Raw genomic sequence first — 17,663 nt, 5'->3', positions numbered from 1 at the left:
TTTCCAGGGGTCAGAGATAGCTCTTAAAGTGAAGGACATTCAGGGCCAGCTTCAGCGAATCATGTTTTGCCTCAGGCAAAAAAAAGCCGTTGAGACCCTCAGGAGAGAGCGGGCTGAGCGACTTGGGAACTTCTGCCGGACGCGAAGCCTTAGCCCCCAGAAACCACTGAGCCTCCTGCCCAACAAGGAGCTCTTCATCTGGGAGCTTGACTTGCCCAGCCGACGCCGAGAATACCTGCAGCAGCTGAGGAAGGATGTTGTGGAAACCACCAGGTAGGGTGGACCCAGAACCCTGCTGGAAGCAGGCTCTGTTGGGGGAGAGGAGTGTGGAGAGCAGGAGCTGACGTTTTAGCATCCTGGAGGGTTCTCTATCTGAGACAGGGTATGTGGAAAGAGGACATAGAAGGGAATGGAGTGAGGGAGGGGTTGGGCAGAGAGAAGGCACAGGAAAGGATGGACAGAAGGGCTCTGACATGCTATGCAAGTCTGCAGGCCTGGGTCTCAAGGTGGCTTGGTTCTCTCTGTACAGCAACCTCTCCTGAGGCTAAAAAATCAAACTTTAAAACCCTGTGGGCAAATGGAGGATGAGTCTTTTAAGAAGGTGATATCACCCAAGCTAGCCTTGGATGGACAGACCAGGACTGTTACCCACCCACTGTGTTCTTTCCACCCCGTGATCTTCCTCAGGAGCCCAGAGTCAGTGTCAAGGTCAGCTCAGCCACCCTCTGACATAGAGCTGATGCTGCAAGACTACCAGCAGGCCCATGAGGAGGCCAAGGAGGAGATTGCCCGGGCCCGAGACCAACTGCGGGAGCAGACAGAACAAGAGAAGCTGAGAATCCACCAGCAGATCATTTCCCAGCTGTTGAGGGTGTGGAGTGGGGCAAGCCTCTGATTTCAGGATAGACCTGGACCTCAGACTGGTCCACCTTCACTGTGGCTACCTCTGAATCTTGGGACATACATAACATTTGGAGGAGGCTGTGGGACCCCTGTTGTCAACTCAAAGCTGGGCTCACTCTCTTTTTACATCACACCAGCTCCTTTCCCTGGCTACGGCCTGGGAGGAAGAAGCTTTGGTGTGAAGTGCGGGGTATGGGGAAATATGAGCAGCGGTGGCTTTGAGAAAGCCAGGGCATGTGAGGCTAAGTCAGGGAGGCCCTGGGAGGTGGACAAAGGAGCAGTAGAAGTGAGCAGGGAAGGGGTGGCTTTGGGTAGGAGAGGGCATAGCCAGTGAGGGCACGTCAGAAGCTGGTTAAATGGTGATTTGTCCTTCCCAGGAAGAGGATAAACTACATACCTTGGCCAACTCCAGCTCCCTGTGCACCAGCTCGAATGGAAGCCTCTCATCTGGCATGACCTCTGGCTATAATAGCAGCCCAGCCTTGTCAGGCCAGCTCCAGTCCCCAGAGAATGCGGTGAGTAGGCAGATGTTGGGAATGAGCCAGGGGCCCAGACTGCCAAGGCAAGAGTCTGGGCGGGATGCTGTGCCTACTGGAGTCTGGCCGGGACGCTGTGCCTCCTGGAGTCTGGGCGGGATGCTGTGCCTCCTGGAGTCTGGGCGGGATGCTGTGCCTCCTAGAGGCCACTGCTGACATGAGCCCTTCTTATGTGCCGGCCTTTGGTTTTCCATTTAGTTCTGCCCCCTGCTCCTTCTGTTTGTTCATTCATTCAACAAATGTTTATTCTGTGGGTATAATTTTAGGATACAATGGGGAGCAAAACTGTTCTTGTCCTTAGGCTGTTTGAGTGATAAATATTAAACAACTGATTTTATTGTTTAGTTATTGTTGCAGTAAATTGTTTGAAGAAGGGTTGCTAAGCCAGCATAAAACCAGGGGTCTGACTTAGTCTGGAAGGTCATAGAGATATTCCGAAAAGAATGTGTTTAGACTGATACGAGGATACGAGGTAGTTAATGCAGTAAAAGCTTAGTGGTGCTGTTATCGGGAAAGATGTGGGCCTAGCAAGTGAGGCCTTGAGGACGAAGAGTTTGAGGAACTAAATGAAGTTTAGTGTGGTTGGAATATAAAGAGTGAGACGGGAAAATGACATGAGAAGGGACTAGAAAATCATGTGGAGTATAATGAGAGTTCTGCCCCCTTTCTAATCCATTTCACTGTGTGACTTCCCAAAAGTGAAAAGGCTGCTGAGAGATGATTGCTTGCTTTAGGGCACTGCCAGTGAAGATGATCAGAGGTGGATGTAATGGAGAGAGAGATCTACGGGACTTGGTGACTGGTTGGGTGTTAGAGGAAGGCAGAGCGGGGAGTTGAGAACAGCACACACACTTTTGACTTGAGCAGCTGAAGGGCGGCCATGTGAACAATGACAAGGAACAACGGAGGGAGAACCAGGTTTTGTGTGGAAGATGATGAGTTTAGGTTTGTACTTACTGAGTTGATGGTGCCTGTGAGAAATCCAGGTGGAGCAGTTGGAAATCTCGAGCTCGTAGGTAAGATCTGCCTGGGGATGAACATTTGAAATTCATTTTACAAATACAACATCATTTAATAAAAATAATATTTAAACAGTAGCAAAGGACATCCAATGTCAGGTGCATGTTTGAGTCTCCTATTTCCTTTCCCCAGAAGCAGTCATTTACCTCAGTCTGGTGTGTATTTCCAGGGATGATGTGTATACGTCTTTTTGTAAAGCAGATGAATGGGAGTATACTGTACTCACTTTCTCACTTTGCTTTTTCTTTTAAAAATATCTTTGGGATATCATTGCATATCAGCAAATCTAGTACTGACTTATTTTATTTTTTTTTAAGAGCCAGGGTTTTGCCATGTTGCCCAGGTTAGTCTCACACTCCTGGGCTCAAGCTGTTTGTCCATCTCGACCTCCTAAAACGCTGGTATTACAGGTGTGAGCTGCCATGCCTGGCCTTCTTTTTAACAGCTGAATAGTGTTTCTTTTTTTCTCTTTTATTGCATGTTTTTAAGTTTGATGTTTTATATAGATAATATATTCATATAGTAGAAAGGGTACAAATATATACATATACAGGTTGAGCATCCCTGATCCAAATATCAGAAAGTCAGGATACTCCAAAATCGAAAACTTTTTGAACACTGTGTCACCAGAAGTGGAAAATTCTACACCTGACCTCATGTGACAGATTGAGTTGAAACACAGTCAAAACTTGATTTCATTCTCAAAATTATTTAAAACACTATATGAAATTACCTTCAGGCTGTGTGTATAAAGGTATATATCCAACATAAATTTTGTATTTTGCACAGATCCTATCCCCACATATCTCCTTATGCATATGCAAATTTTCCAAATTCCAAAAACATTCAAAATCCAAAACACTTCTGGTCCCAAGCATTTTGGAGAAGGGGTACTCAACCTGTAAAAGGGATACAGGGAAATACCCGTCCCTGCCCTCAGTCTACCTCTCCTTTACCCCACCCAAGGAAAGCAGTGTTGTTTCTTGGAAGGTGTCCTCCTAGGGATCTTTATGCATACAAAATAAAACATATTATGCCACTGTCCTATACCTTATATATCTTTTTCATTCAGTATAATTTGGAACTCTATTTGAATATGCAGAGAACTTTCTCATTTTTTTCATTGCTGCGTAGCATTCCATTGTAGAGTTGCACCATAATTTAACCAGTATTCTAACTTGGGTTGTTTTCAGACTTTTGCCATTATCAGCAATAGTACAGTGAATAACTTTATGCATGTATCATTTTGTACATAAGCAAATATATCTGTGGGATACATTCCCAGAAGGGCACTTGTACAAAGAGTATATACATTTAAATTTTTGATAGATACTATTTTCTCTCACAGATGAGCTAATTTATACTCCCACCAGTAATAGCTGAGAGTTTACCTTTTCCCAGACTCTCACCAACATGTTATCAAATGTTTGGATTTTTTGATGAAAATTATATCTCATTTTTCTCATATGCTTAAATATTTTTATTTCCTTTTTCATGAACCATCTGTTCATATCCTTTGCTCATTTCTCTTTTTCTCTTATCAATTTCGAGAGTTCTTTGTTTTTAGCAAGAATAGCCCTTTGACTGATATGAACTATAAATATTTTTTTCCCAGTGCTTCATTCTCTTTTGTCTTTGCTTGCTTATTTTGTTTGGGGCCATGCAGGCAGATATACTTGCCAGTTTTCCTTTTATGATATCTAGGTTATAAAAACTAGAAACACATTCTTCAATCCAAAATTATAAAGAATTTCTTCCATGGTTTCTTCTAGAACTTCTGTGGTTTTATTTTTTCATATTTAAATCTTTGTTCCCTTTGGAGTCATCTTCATATGAGGTCTGGATCTGATTGTGTTTTTTCCAGATGGCTGTCCAGTTGTTCCCGTAATGCTTGTTAGTTTATCTTTGCGTTAAACAGATCAACCTGTTTAAGGGGTCCCTTTTCCTTACACCAAAGCTTAGAATAGAGTCTACCCAGCCGGGCGCGGTGGCTCACGCCTGTAACCCCAGCACTTTGGGAGGCCAAGGCGGGCAGATCACGAGGTCAGGAGATCGAGACCATCCTGGCTAACACGGTGAAACCCTGACTCTACTAAAAATACAAAAAAAATTAGCCGGGCGTGGTGGCGGACGCCTGTAGTCCCAGCTACTCAGGAGGCTGAGGCAGGAGAATGGCAGGAGAATGGCGTGAACCCGGGAAGCAGAGCTTGCAGTGAGCCGAGATCGCGTCACTGCACTCCAGCCTGGGCGACAGAGTGAGACTCCGTCTCAAAAAAAAAAAATAGATTCTACCCTGTGGTAGTGTTAGTCCACCACTACCCTCATTGGTCTTCTCTTTCTGAGTTTACGAGAGTATTCTTTCTTGTTTATTAAAAAAAATTGTATTATTTTATTACAATTTACACATAATGTAAATATTTGTGAGGTACAGTGTGATGTTTCAATACACGTATACATTGCGTAATGATCAGGCAATTAGCACATCCATCACTTTAAACGTGTATCATTTCTTTGTGGTGATAACACAAAACCCTATCTTCTAGCCAACTTGAAATATACATTACATTATTATTAGCTATAGTCGCCCTATTGTGTAATAGAACATCAGAACTTATTCTTCTTCCTTTCTAACTTTGTACCTGTTGACCAACCACTCCCCATTACCCTCTTCCTGATCCCCTCCCCAGCTTCTGGTAACCACTATTCTACTCTCTCCTTCTATGAGATCAACTTTTTTATTTTCTTTTTTTTGAGATGGAGTCTCGCTCTGTCGCCAGGCTGGAGTGCAGTGGTGTGATCTCAGCTCACTACAAGCTCCACTTCCCGGGTTCATGCCATTCTCCTGCCTCAGCCTCCGAGTAGCTGGGATTACAGGCGCCTGCCACCATGCATGGCTAATTTTTTGTATTTTTAGTAGAGAAGGGGTTTCATCATATTAGCCAGGATGGTCTGGATCTCCTGACCTCCTGATCTGCCCGCCTTGGCCTCCCAAAATGCTGGGATTGCAGACATGAACCACTGCACCTGGCTAATTTTTTTATTTTCATTATTTATTTATTTTTGAGACAGAGTCTCACTCTGTCGCCCAAGCTGGAGTGCAGTGGTGTGATCTTGGCTCACTGCAACCTCTGTCTCCCAGGTTCAAGCGATTCTCATGCCTCAGCTTCCTGAGTAGCTGGAATTACAAGCGCCTACCACACCCAACTATTTTTTATATTTTTAGGAGAGATGGGGTTTCACCGTATTAGCTAGGCTGGTCTCAAACTCCCGACCTCAGGTGATCCACCTGCCTCAGCCTCTCAAAGCACTGGGATTACAGGTGTGAGAGATCAACTTTTTTAGATTCTGCATATGAGTAAGATCATGTGGTGGTTGTCTGTCTATGCTTGGTGTCTTCCACTTAGTATAATGTCCCTGGGTTCATCCATGTTGCCACAAATGACAGAATACTGTTTTATGGCTGAATACTATTCTATTATGTATATATACCACAGTTTATTTGCCCATTCACCTGTAAACATTTAGGGTGATTTCATCTCTTGGTTATTGTGAGTAGTGCTGCAATAAATGGGGGAGTGTAGATATCTCTTTGACATACTGATATCATTTTCACTGGCTATATACATAGTAGTGAAACTGCTGGGCCGGGCGCGGTGGCTCAAGCCTGTAATCCCAGCACTTTGGGAGGCCGAGACGGGCGGATCACGAGGTCAGGAGATCGAGACCATCCTGGTTAACACGGTGAAACCCCGTCTCTACTAAAAAAAAAAAAAATACAAAAACTAGCCGGGCAAGGTGGCGGGCGCCTGTAGTCCCAGCTACTCGGGAGGCTGAGGCAGGAGAATGGCGTAAACCCGGGAGGCGGAGCTTGCAGTGAGCTGAGATCCGGCCACTGCACTCCAGTCTGGGCGACAGAGCGAGACTCCGCCTCAAAAAAAAAAAAAAAAAAAAAAAAAAAGAAACTGCTGGATCATATGGTAGTTCTGCTTTAGTTTTTTGAGAAACCTTCATACTGTTTGCCATAATGGCTGTATTAATTTACATTTCTACCAGCAGTGTATAAGAGTTCCCCTTTCTCCACATCCTTACCAGCATTTGTTGTTTTCTGTCTTTTTATTACAGCCATTTAGATGGAGTGAAGTGATATTTCATTGTAGTTTTGATTTGGATTTTCCTAAAAACTAGTAATGTTGAGCATTTTTTTCATATACCTCTTGGCCATTTGAATGTCTTTTTTTGAGAAATGTGAATTCAGGTTTTTGCCCATTTTAACGTTGGATTATTTGGGATTTTTGCTGTTATTTGAGTTCCTTATATAGTCTGGATATTAACCCTTTGTCATATGCATAGTTTGCAAATACGTTCTCCCATGCTGTGGGATGTTTCTTCACTCTTTTCCTTAGCTGTGCAGAATCTTTTTAGTTTGATGTAACCTCATTTGTCTATTTTTGCTTTTGTTGCTTGGGCTCTTGAGGTCTTATCCAAAAATTCCTTGCCCAATCCAATGTCATAAAGCATTTCTCCTATGTTTTCTTCTTCTAGTTTCCTATTTTCCGGTCTAAGATTTAAGTTTTTGATCCTTTTTGTATATGGTAAGAGATAGGGGTCTAGTTTCATGCTTTTGTATGTGGATATGCAGTTTTCTCAGCATCATTTACCACGGAGACTGCCCTTTCTCCGTTGTGTGTTCTGTCTTTGTCAAAAATCACTTGGCTGTAAATGTGTGGATTTCTGTGTTCTCCGTTCTGTTCCTTTAGTCTGTGTGACAGTTTATATGCCAGTACCATGCTGTTTTGGTTACTATACCTTGGTAGTATTTTTTGAAGTCAGGTACTGTGATGCCTCCAGCTTTGTTTTGCTCATAATTTCTGTGGCTGTTTGGGGTCTTTTGTGGGTCAATATGAATTTTAGGATTTTTTTTTATGAAGACTGTTGTTAGTATTTTGATAGAGATTGCATTGAATCTGTAGATTGCTTTGGGTGATATGGACATTTTAACAATACTGTTCCAATCCATGAACATGGGATATCTTTCCATTTAGTCATGTCCTCTTTAATTTCTTTCACTGGTGGTTTATAGCTTTCATTGTAGAGATCTTTCACCTCTTTCATTAAGTTTATTCCTAGGGACTTTTTTTTTTTTGTAGCTATTATAAATGGGATTGTGTTCTTGCTTTCCTTTTCAGATAGTTTGCTTTTGATGTATAGAAGCACTACTGATTTTTGTATGTTGATTGAGAAATAAAAGTAAAATTCTAAGCCTCCAACTGACTGAACAGACCACCTCTTAGCCAGGGAGACCCCAGAGAAACCTTAAAAGCTGAGTGCATGACCAAGAGAAAATGTTGAAATAAATGCCCTGACCGGGCACGGTGGCTCATGCCTGTAATCCCAGCACTTTGGGAGGCTGAGGCAGGCAGATGACGAAGTCAGGAGTTCAAGACCAGCCTGGTCAACATAGTGAAACCCCATCTCTACTAAAAATACAAAAAATTAGCCGGGTGTGGCTGGAATTACAGGCGCCCGCCACCATGCCCGGCTAATTTTTGTATTTTTAGTAGAGATGGGGTTTCACTGTGTTGGCCAGGCTGGTCTCCAACTCCTGACCTCATAATCTGCCCGCCTCGGCCTCCCAAAGTGTTGGGATTACAGGCATGAGCCACCGTGCCTGGCCTGTTGTTATTATTTTTAATTTGTCTTTTATTCTTCATAGCAAAGATAGGAGTGGTTTATCTACTACAGTTATAATTTTAGAGTATTCTAAATTTGTCCATGTACTTAGTTTTACCAGTGAGTTTTGTACCTTCAAATGTTTGCTTGTTACACATTAGCATCTTTTTCTGTCAGATTGAAGAACTGCCTTTAGCATTTTTTATAAGGCAGGTCTGGTGCTGATGAATTTCCCCAACTTTCATTTGGGAAAGTCTTTTATCTCTTCATGTCTGAAGGATAATGTTATTGGATAAACTATTCTTGGTTGACATTTTTTTTTTTCCTTCAGCACTTTGACTGTCATCCCACTGCCTCCTAGCCTGTAAGGTTTTTGCCGAGAAATTTGCTGCCAGACCTATTGGAGCTCCTTTACTTGTTATTTGCTTCTTTTCTTTTAAAAAAATTACAATTTAATTTAAGTGTTTTGTAGAAATGGGAGTCTCACTATGTTGCCCAGGCTGGTCTTGAACTTCTGACCTCAAGCAATCCTCCTACCATAGCGTCCCAAAGTGTTGGGATTACAAGCATAAGCCACCACACCTAGCCTATTCTTTTCTCTTGCTGGTTTTATGACCTTTTCTTTGTCCTTGACATTTGAGAATTTGATTATTATATGCCTTGGAGTAGTCTTATTTCGTTAAATTTAACTGGGGACTTTCTACCTTTCTGTACCTGCATATTTGTATCTTTCTCTAGGTTTGGAAAGGACCCTGTTATCATTGCTTTGAATAAACTTTCTACTTCCCTCTGTTCTCATTCTCCACTCCCTCTTGAATGCCAGTGACTCATACATTTGTTATTTTTATTTTTTTATTTTTTGAGACAGAGTCTTGCACTGTTCGCCCAGGCTGGAGTTCAGTGGCACAATCTTCCCACTGCAGCCTCTGCCTCCAGGGTTCAAGCAGTTCTCCTGCCTCAGCCTCCTGAGTAGCTGAGATAGGTGCCTACCACCATGCCCAGCTTTTTTTTTTTTTTTTTTTTTTTAATAGATACAGGGTTTCACCATGTTGGTCAGGCTGGTCTCAAACTCCTGACCTCGTGATCAGCCCACCTTGGCCTCCCAGAGTGCTGAGATTACAGGCGTGAGCCACCGTGCCTGGCCACATTTGTTCTTTTGACACTATCCCACGGATTCTTTAAACTTTCTTTTGTTCTTTTTCATTCTTTTTTTTTTTCTTTCCTCTTCTGTATTTTCAAATATCCTGTCTTTGAGCTCACAGATTTATTTTTCTGCTTTGTAATTTCTGCTGTCAAGACCCTGTAATGCATTTTTGTTTGTTCAATGTATTTCACCTCCAGGATTTCTGTTTGATTTTTTGAAGATTATTTTAATCTCTTTGTAAAGTTTCTCACATAGATTTCCGAAATATTTCTCTGTGTTTTCTTCAAGTTTGTTGGGCTACCTCAAAACAACTATTTTGAATTTCTTGTATTAGATTATACTTCTCCATCTCTTCAGGATGGGTCACTGGCACCTTATTTAGTTGGTCTGGTGAGGTCATAGTTCCCTCAATATTATTGATGCTTTCCAATGTATGTCAATATCTGGGCATTAAAAAAATAATATTTATTCCAGTTTTTGCAATCTGGCCTTGTTTGTACCTGTCCTTCAGAGGGCCTTCCAGGAATTCAAAGGAGCCTGACTGTTGAGTTCCCTAAGCCTGTGGTCACTGTAGCCCTCTTAGCACTAGAGGGCACTCTAAGCCTGTGTAGCTGGGACTTTGTTAGAGACTCCAATGTCGCTGGCCCAGATGGACCTGAGTGAGACCCAGGGAGAGTTCCCCACCTTGTGTGGTAATGCTGGCCAGGGCCCTGAACCAGGTGCTGGTTTTGTTGTTGTGGGCTTGCTACTGGGTTCCGAGGAAAAGTCCCATGCACAATGCCTTCTCCTTCCCCCAAGCAGATGGTGTCTTTCTCTCACCATGTTGCCTCAAGTCGGAGGGAAAGGTGATGTGGGCAATCCTGTGGCTGCCACAACTGATGCTATGCAGGGTTACACCTGAAGCCTATGGCCTCCTGACCAGGGTGGACATGGGTCATGCTCAAAGCCCAGGCTGCTACCATGCTGAAATGTATTTGGGGCCCAAGAACGCTTTAGCTGGCCAGTGATGTAAGAATCACATTCATCCTGATGGGGGTGGTGAGTTCTTTTCTGGTGCGTAGTGTGGGTCCACAGTCCTTGTCCATGAGTACAGGCCTGGAATTAGGGTGTGAGGTTTTTTCTGGTTCTGTGTATTACTGTGGCAAACTTAGTACTGGGTTCTAAGGCAAAGTCCCATGTCCACTAACCTCCTCTTCTGCCATGTGGACAGTGTCTCTCATCACTACCTAGGGTTGGGGGAGGGTTGGTGCAGATACTATGAAGCTGGCCTTCCTATTCTCTTTAATGCATCTTCTTCTCCTTGTAAAATCTAGTACTTTTATCTATCAACTGGTTTTCCTAGCTCTAGTGAAGATATTTTCTTGTGTGGATAGTTGTTCAAATTGATGTTTCTGTGGGGAACTATCACTGAAGGGTCCTATTCTGTCATCTTGCTGTGCCTCTGTGTTACTGATCTGTTGTTTGTTTATTTTTTTTGAGATGGAGTCTTGCTCTATCACTCAGGCTGGAGTGCAGTGGCTCCATCTTGACTCACTGCAACCTCTGCCTCCCAGGTTCAAGCAATTCTTCCTGTCTCAGTACTCCAAGTACCTGGGACTACAGGCCTGCATCACCCTCCACGTCTGGCTAATTTTTCTTGTATTCTTAGTAGAGATGGGGTTTTGCAGTGGTGGCTAGGCTGGTCTCAAACTCTTGACCTCAGGTGATTTGCCCACCTCAGCTGAACAAAGTGCTGGGATTACAGGCATGAGCCATTGCACCCAGCCTGTTGTTTGTTTGTTTATTTTATTTTTTATTTTTTTGAGATGGAGTCTTGCTCTATCACTCAGGCTGGAGTGCAGTGGCTCCATCTTGACTCACTGCAACCTCTGCCTCCCAGGTTCAAGCAATTCTTCCTGTCTCAGTACTCCAAGTACCTGGGACTACAGGCCTGCATCACCCTCCACGTCTGGCTAATTTTTCTTGTATTCTTAGTAGAGATGGGGTTTTGCAGTGGTGGCTAGGCTGGTCTCAAACTCTTGACCTCAGGTGATTTGCCCACCTCAGCTGAACAAAGTGCTGGGATTACAGGCATGAGCCATTGCACCCAGCCTGTTGTTTGTTTGTTTATTTTATTTTTTATTTTTTGAGATGGAGTCTCACTCTGTCACCCGGGCTGGAGTGCACTGGCGCGATCTCAGCTTACTGCAACCCCCGCCTCCTGGGTTCAAGCGATTCTCCTGTCAGCCTGCTGAGTAGCTCGGATTACAGGTGCCCGCCACCATGCCTGGCTAATTTTTGTATTTTTAGTAGAGATGGGGTTTCACCATGTTGGCCAGGCTTATCTCGAACTCCTAACCTCAAGTGATCCACCTGCCTCGGCCTCCCAAAGTGCTGGGATGAGCCAGCCACCGCGCCCGGCCTGTTGTTTATTTTTTATATGAAATTTAGGATCTCACCTTGTCTAGTTAAATTGCAAGAACTTGTTACTGTTTATTTATTTATTTATTTATTTTTTTGAGACGGAGTCTTGCTCTGCCACCCAGGCTGGAGTGCAGTGGCCAGATCTCAGCTCACTGCAAGCTCCGCCTCCCGGGTTTACGCCATTCTCCTGCCTCAGCCTCCCGAGTAGCTGGGACTACAGGCGCCCGCTTCGTCGCCCGGCTAGTTTTTTGTATTTTTAAGTAGAGACAGGGTTTCACCGTATTAGCCAGGATGGTCTCGATCTCCTGACCTCGTGATCCGCCTGTCTCGGCCTCCCAAAGTGCTGGGATTACAGGCTTGAGCCACCGCGCCCGGCCAAGAACTTGTTACTGTTTTTAATAGGATCATGTGGATTGACTTAGGGAGAAACCACAACTTATGCTGTAGAATTTTCTAACCAAGAACATACTAGTTTCAAGCTTTCTTTTTGTATTTGTAAAGTTTTCATATGTCTCTCACATTTCTTGTCAGATTTATTTCTGAGTATTTTAAGGTTTTTGTTACTTTTGTAAATAGGTTTTTCCTTCTTTTATATCTTCTGATTATTTTGTATGTATTAAAGCTATTGATTGCTGTGAATTAATTTTGCATCTATTTTTTTGGTTGATTCCCTAGACCTGCACTACTAATTTAGTAGCTGCTAATACATGTACCTATCTTAATTTCTTTCTTTCTTTTTTTTTTTTTTTTTTTTTGAGACGGAGTCTTGCTCTGCCACCCAGGCTGGAGTGCAGTGGCCTGATCTCAGCTCACTGCAAGCTCCGCCTCCCGGGTTTACGCCATTCTCCTGCCTCAGCCTCCCGAGTAGCTGGGACTACAGGCGCCCACCTCGTCGCCCGGCTAGTTTTTTGTATTTTTAAGTAGAGACAGGGTTTCACCGTATTAGCCAGGATGGTCTCGATCTTCTGACCTCGTGATCCGCCCGTCTCGGCCTCCCAAAGTGCTGGGATTACAGGCTTGAGCCACCGCGCCCGGCCTTTTTTTTTTTTTTTTTTTTTTGAGATGGTGTCTCGCTCTGTTGCCCAGGCTGGAGTGCATTGGCGTGATTTTGGCTCACTGCAGCCTTCACCTCGATCTGTAAACGATTCTCCTGCCTCAGCCTCCCAAGTAGCTGGGATTACAGGCGCCTGCCACGATGCCTGGCTAATTTTTGTATTTTTAGTAGAGTTTGGGTTTCACCATGTTGGCTAGGCTGGTTTCGAACCCCTGACCTCAGGTGATCCACCCATCTCGGCCTCCCAAAGTGCTGTGATTACGGGCGTGAGCCACCACACCTGGCTTTTTTATAGCTTTTGAGCTGAGATAGATATGTTTTTGCAATACTAAGGAAGTATCCAACTATTCCTAGCTTATAGTATATTCTGATCCAGAATGGGTATTTCAGAGTCTTTGGAGATGATTTCATTCATTCATACATCCATCTATTTTTGGGCTAATATTGAACTATTCTTGCAATCCTGGAATAAATCCTATAATATATATTTACGATTCTGATGTACTGTTCTTTTAATGTGTTGTTGGAGTCCACTTATATTTTAGAATTTTGCATCAATATTTGAATTTTTCTGTGGTTTTTGCTTTCACAATATATTCTTTAGGTTTTGTTACCAATGTTCTACTCCTTTTATAGGAAAGAAAGGTGGTACTTTTCCTTTTCAAGGTTTATGAATAGTTAAAAAGGTAATAAAAACTTTATACCTATTAAATTGGCAAAATTTAGGAAGCCAGATGATGCCAGATTTTGGCAGGACTTTGAGGATATTGGAACCATTATAGGTTCCTATGACTCAGCAGTGTTTGCATAGGTTATGAGAGAACATGTAAGGAATTGTTTATTAAGGCATTATTTGAAGTGGCAATGAGTTGGAGAACATTCCTGAATCCATGACTGAGAATGGATAGGTAAAATGTGGTAGTTGCACACATGAAATATTAATACTATGCAAGAATTGAAATCAACACATTAAACACCTAGGCAGAATACTGAGTGAAAAACTTTTTTTTTTCTTTTTGAAACAGTCTCGCTGTGTCGCTGAGGCTGGAGTGCAGTGGCACGATCTCAGCTCACTCCAACCTCCGACTCCTGGGCTTAAGAGATTCTCCTGCCTCAGCCTCCCTAGTAGCTGGGACTACAGGTGCCTGCCACCATGCCCAGCTTATTTTTTTGTATTTTTAGTAGAGACAGGTTTCACCGTATTAGCCAGGATGGTCTCGATCTTCTGACCTCGTGATCCGCCCGTCTCGGCCTCCCAAAGTGCTGGGATTACAGGCTTGAGCCACCGCGCCCGGCCTTTTTTTTTTTTTTTTTTTTTTTTTTTGAGATGGTGTCTCGCTCTGTTGCCCAGGCTGGAGTGCATTGGCGTGATTTTGGCTCACTGCAGCCTTCACCTCGATCTGTAAACGATTCTCCTGCCTCAGCCTCCCAAGTAGCTGGGATTACAGGCGCCTGCCACGATGCCTGGCTAATTTTTGTATTTTTAGTAGAGTTTGGGTTTCACCATGTTGGCTAGGCTGGTTTCGAACCCCTGACCTCAGGTGATCCACCCATCTCGGCCTCCCAAAGTGCTGTGATTACGGGCGTGAGCCACCACACCTGGCTTTTTTATAGCTTTTGAGCTGAGATAGATATGTTTTTGCAATACTAAGGAAGTATCCAACTATTCCTAGCTTATAGTATATTCTGATCCAGAATGGGTATTTCAGAGTCTTTGGAGATGATTTCATTCATTCATACATCCATCTATTTTTGGGCTAATATTGAACTATTCTTGCAATCCTGGAATAAATCCTATAATATATATTTACGATTCTGATGTACTGTTCTTTTAATGTGTTGTTGGAGTCCACTTATATTTTAGAATTTTGCATCAATATTTGAATTTTTCTGTGGTTTTTGCTTTCACAATATATTCTTTAGGTTTTGTTACCAATGTTCTACTCCTTTTATAGGAAAGAAAGGTGGTACTTTTCCTTTTCAAGGTTTATGAATAGTTAAAAAGGTAATAAAAACTTTATACCTATTAAATTGGCAAAATTTAGGAAGCCAGATGATGCCAGATTTTGGCAGGACTTTGAGGATATTGGAACCATTATAGGTTCCTATGACTCAGCAGTGTTTGCATAGGTTATGAGAGAACATGTAAGGAATTGTTTATTAAGGCATTATTTGAAGTGGCAATGAGTTGGAGAACATTCCTGAATCCATGACTGAGAATGGATAGGTAAAATGTGGTAGTTGCACACATGAAATATTAATACTATGCAAGAATTGAAATCAACACATTAAACACCTAGGCAGAATACTGAGTGAAAAACTTTTTTTTTTCTTTTTGAAACAGTCTCGCTGTGTCGCTGAGGCTGGAGTGCAGTGGCACGATCTCAGCTCACTCCAACCTCCGACTCCTGGGCTTAAGAGATTCTCCTGCCTCAGCCTCCCTAGTAGCTGGGACTACAGGTGCCTGCCACCATGCCCAGCTTATTTTTTTGTATTTTTAGTAGAGACAGGGTTTCACTCTGTTGACCAGGCTGGTCTTAAACTCCTGACCTCATGATCTGGCCATAAAATGAGACATGTTACTATTTGTAAATTAAACAACATATACAGTATATAACTACAATATATAAAACAATAACTTTTTGCAAGAACACATACAAACAAAAATATATACTCTAAGCATATCAGAATGATTTTGGTGGGACAGCGAAATGGGGATGAAAAGTAAAAAAATTTGAGAGCCAGACATGGTGGCTCACACCTGTAATCTCAGCACTTGGGGAGGCTGCGGCAGGAGGATTACATGAGTCCAGGAGTTTGAGTCCAGACAGGGCAACATAGAAAAAAAAAAAAAAAAAGCCAGACGTAGTGCTGCACACCTGTAGTCCTAGCTACTTAGGAGGCTGTGGTGGGAAGATTGCTTGAGCCTGGGAAGTCGAGGCTGTGGTGAGCTGTGATCACGCCACTGCACTCCAGCCTGGGTGACAGAGCAAGACCCTGTTTCAAAAAAAAATTTTCTTTTCAATCATCTTTTAAAGTTGGATATAATAATCCTTTTAAATTGACAAGGCTTGGTGTTTCAGCAGGGGATTAGTTCTTTGAAAAACTTCTTCAATGGAAAACGATCTGTTAAGATCAGGGTTTAGCAAACTATGGCCCTTTGGCCAGATGTGACCTGCTTCCTGTTTTTGTAAATAAAGTTTTACTGGAATACAGTCATGCCCATTCATGTACATGGTCGTGTTCCCACTACAGTGGCAGAGAGTAGAGTAGCTGCAACTACTCAAATGGCCCACGAAGCCTTAAATATTTAGTATCTAGCTCCCTACAGAAAAAGTTTGCCAACCTTTGGTTTAGATTTTTCGTCTCTCCTGGAGCCAGTTTTGATTCTAACTTGTTCATTTCTGTGTATATTGTGATCAATTTCTTTTTGCTGTGATAGTTTCTCAGTCTTTTCTTGCTTCTTGGTCAGTAATTTTTTGGAATGTGTTTTATCTGCTGTTTCTTTTTTATTTTTTTTTCATGTAAGACAGGTAATGTGCTCACTTAACAAGGTTTGAGAGAGACACTTCTCAGACACGTATGTGAAAACCCAATTATCATGCTTACGAACTACAAAAGGATCGTGTCTGTAGTTTTCTCATGGTTGGATTGAAGTTATGCATTTTTTGGCAAAAAATACCATAAAAGTGATTTGCCCTTCTCAGGGTTGACAGATTAGGCAAAGAAAAATACAGGATGCTAGTTAAATTCAAATTTTAGAGAGACAACAAATAGTTTTATAGTGTAAGAATGTCTCACACAATACCTTATTCTCAGTGCATTGTATCAGAGGTTACTGGATCTATCCTATTTCTGATGATGTAAACTTTGATGTTAAGGTGGTATTTGGGAGTCTCTCCACTGAATGTTGCTATTTTGCCCTTTATGGTTAATAAACATGGCTGAATATGGTGGCTCACGCCTGTAATTCCAGTGCTTTGGAAAGATGAGGCAGGAGGATCACTTGAGTCCAATATTTTGAGATCAACCTGGGCAGCATAGTGATACGCCATCTCTACACACACACACACACACACACACACACACACACAAAAGCTATGTTGGTGGTGCATGCCTGTGGTCCCAGCTACTTGGGAGGTTGTGGTGGGAGGATTGCTTGAGACTGGAGGGGAATGGAGGTTACAGTGAGCCATGATTGCACCATTGGCCTTGGATAGAGGAAGACCCTGTCTCAAAAAGTCTTGGAGACTGGCTGGGCACAGTGGCTCACGCCTGTAATCCCAGCACTTAGGGAGGCAGAGGTGGGTGATCATGAGGTCAGGAGTTCAGGACCAGCCTGGTCAGTATGGTGAAACCCCGTCTCTACTAAAAATATAAAAATTAGCCAGGCATGGTGGCCAGCTACTCAGAAGGCTGAGACAGGAGAATAGCTTGAACCCGGGAGGCAGGGGTTGCATTGAGCCGAGATGGTGCCACTGCAGTCCAGTCTGGGAGACAGAGCAAGACTCCATCCCCTGCCCTCTCCCCGCCAAGAAATCTTGGAGACTATGGAAAATCCTGTTTTTCCTCAAACTTTCATCCACTGATTTTAGTGTCTACTAGTGTGTCTTATCTGTAAAAATTATTGTGATATTTTAGTGGCAATTTTGTATTCTCTTCATTTCTTCTACATTTATTTATTTATTTACTTATTTATTTATTTTATTTATTTTTTTTGGGACGGAGTCTGGTGCTCTGTTCCCCAGGCTGGAGTGCAGTGGTGCAATCTCGGGTCACTGCAAGCTCCGCCTCCCAGGTTCATGCCATTCTCCTGCTTCAGCCTCCCAAGTAGCTGGGACTACAGGCGCCCGCCACCACGCCCAGCTAATGTTTTGTATTTTTGGTAGAGACAGGGTTTCATCGTGTTAGCCAGGTTGGTCTCGATCTCCTG

At 42.9% G+C, this 17,663-nt stretch overlaps 1 protein-coding gene and 1 non-coding gene across 7 annotated transcripts in view; one reads left to right on the top strand and one right to left on the bottom strand.

Moving 5' to 3' along the window:
* Nucleotides 1-17,663, top strand: part of STARD9 (StAR related lipid transfer domain containing 9) — a 159,949-nt gene that overhangs the window by 131,384 nt on the left and 10,902 nt on the right. For 5 of the 6 annotated variants that reach the window (XM_033190404.1, XM_033190405.1, XM_033190406.1 and 2 more), the window contains exons 24-26: nt 76-273; nt 688-871; nt 1,281-1,418. In XM_033190404.1, the coding sequence (XP_033046295.1) occupies nt 76-273; nt 688-871; nt 1,281-1,418 (520 nt within the window). Of the gene's footprint in view, nt 1-7; nt 274-687; nt 872-1,280; nt 1,419-17,663 lie in introns of those variants that run through there. The other variant, XR_004432060.1, reaches the window with a different exon arrangement.
* LOC117071935 lies at nt 16,254-16,354 on the bottom strand. Its single transcript, XR_004432656.1, has one exon. It is a non-coding gene; the product is annotated as a small nucleolar RNA U13 (small nucleolar RNA).

Source organism: Trachypithecus francoisi, unplaced genomic scaffold, assembly GCF_009764315.1.
Source record: "Trachypithecus francoisi isolate TF-2019V2 unplaced genomic scaffold, Tfra_2.0 Lachesis_group3, whole genome shotgun sequence".
Classification (NCBI taxonomy): domain Eukaryota; kingdom Metazoa; phylum Chordata; class Mammalia; order Primates; family Cercopithecidae; genus Trachypithecus; species Trachypithecus francoisi.
This window is presented reverse-complemented; position numbering and strand designations above follow the sequence as displayed.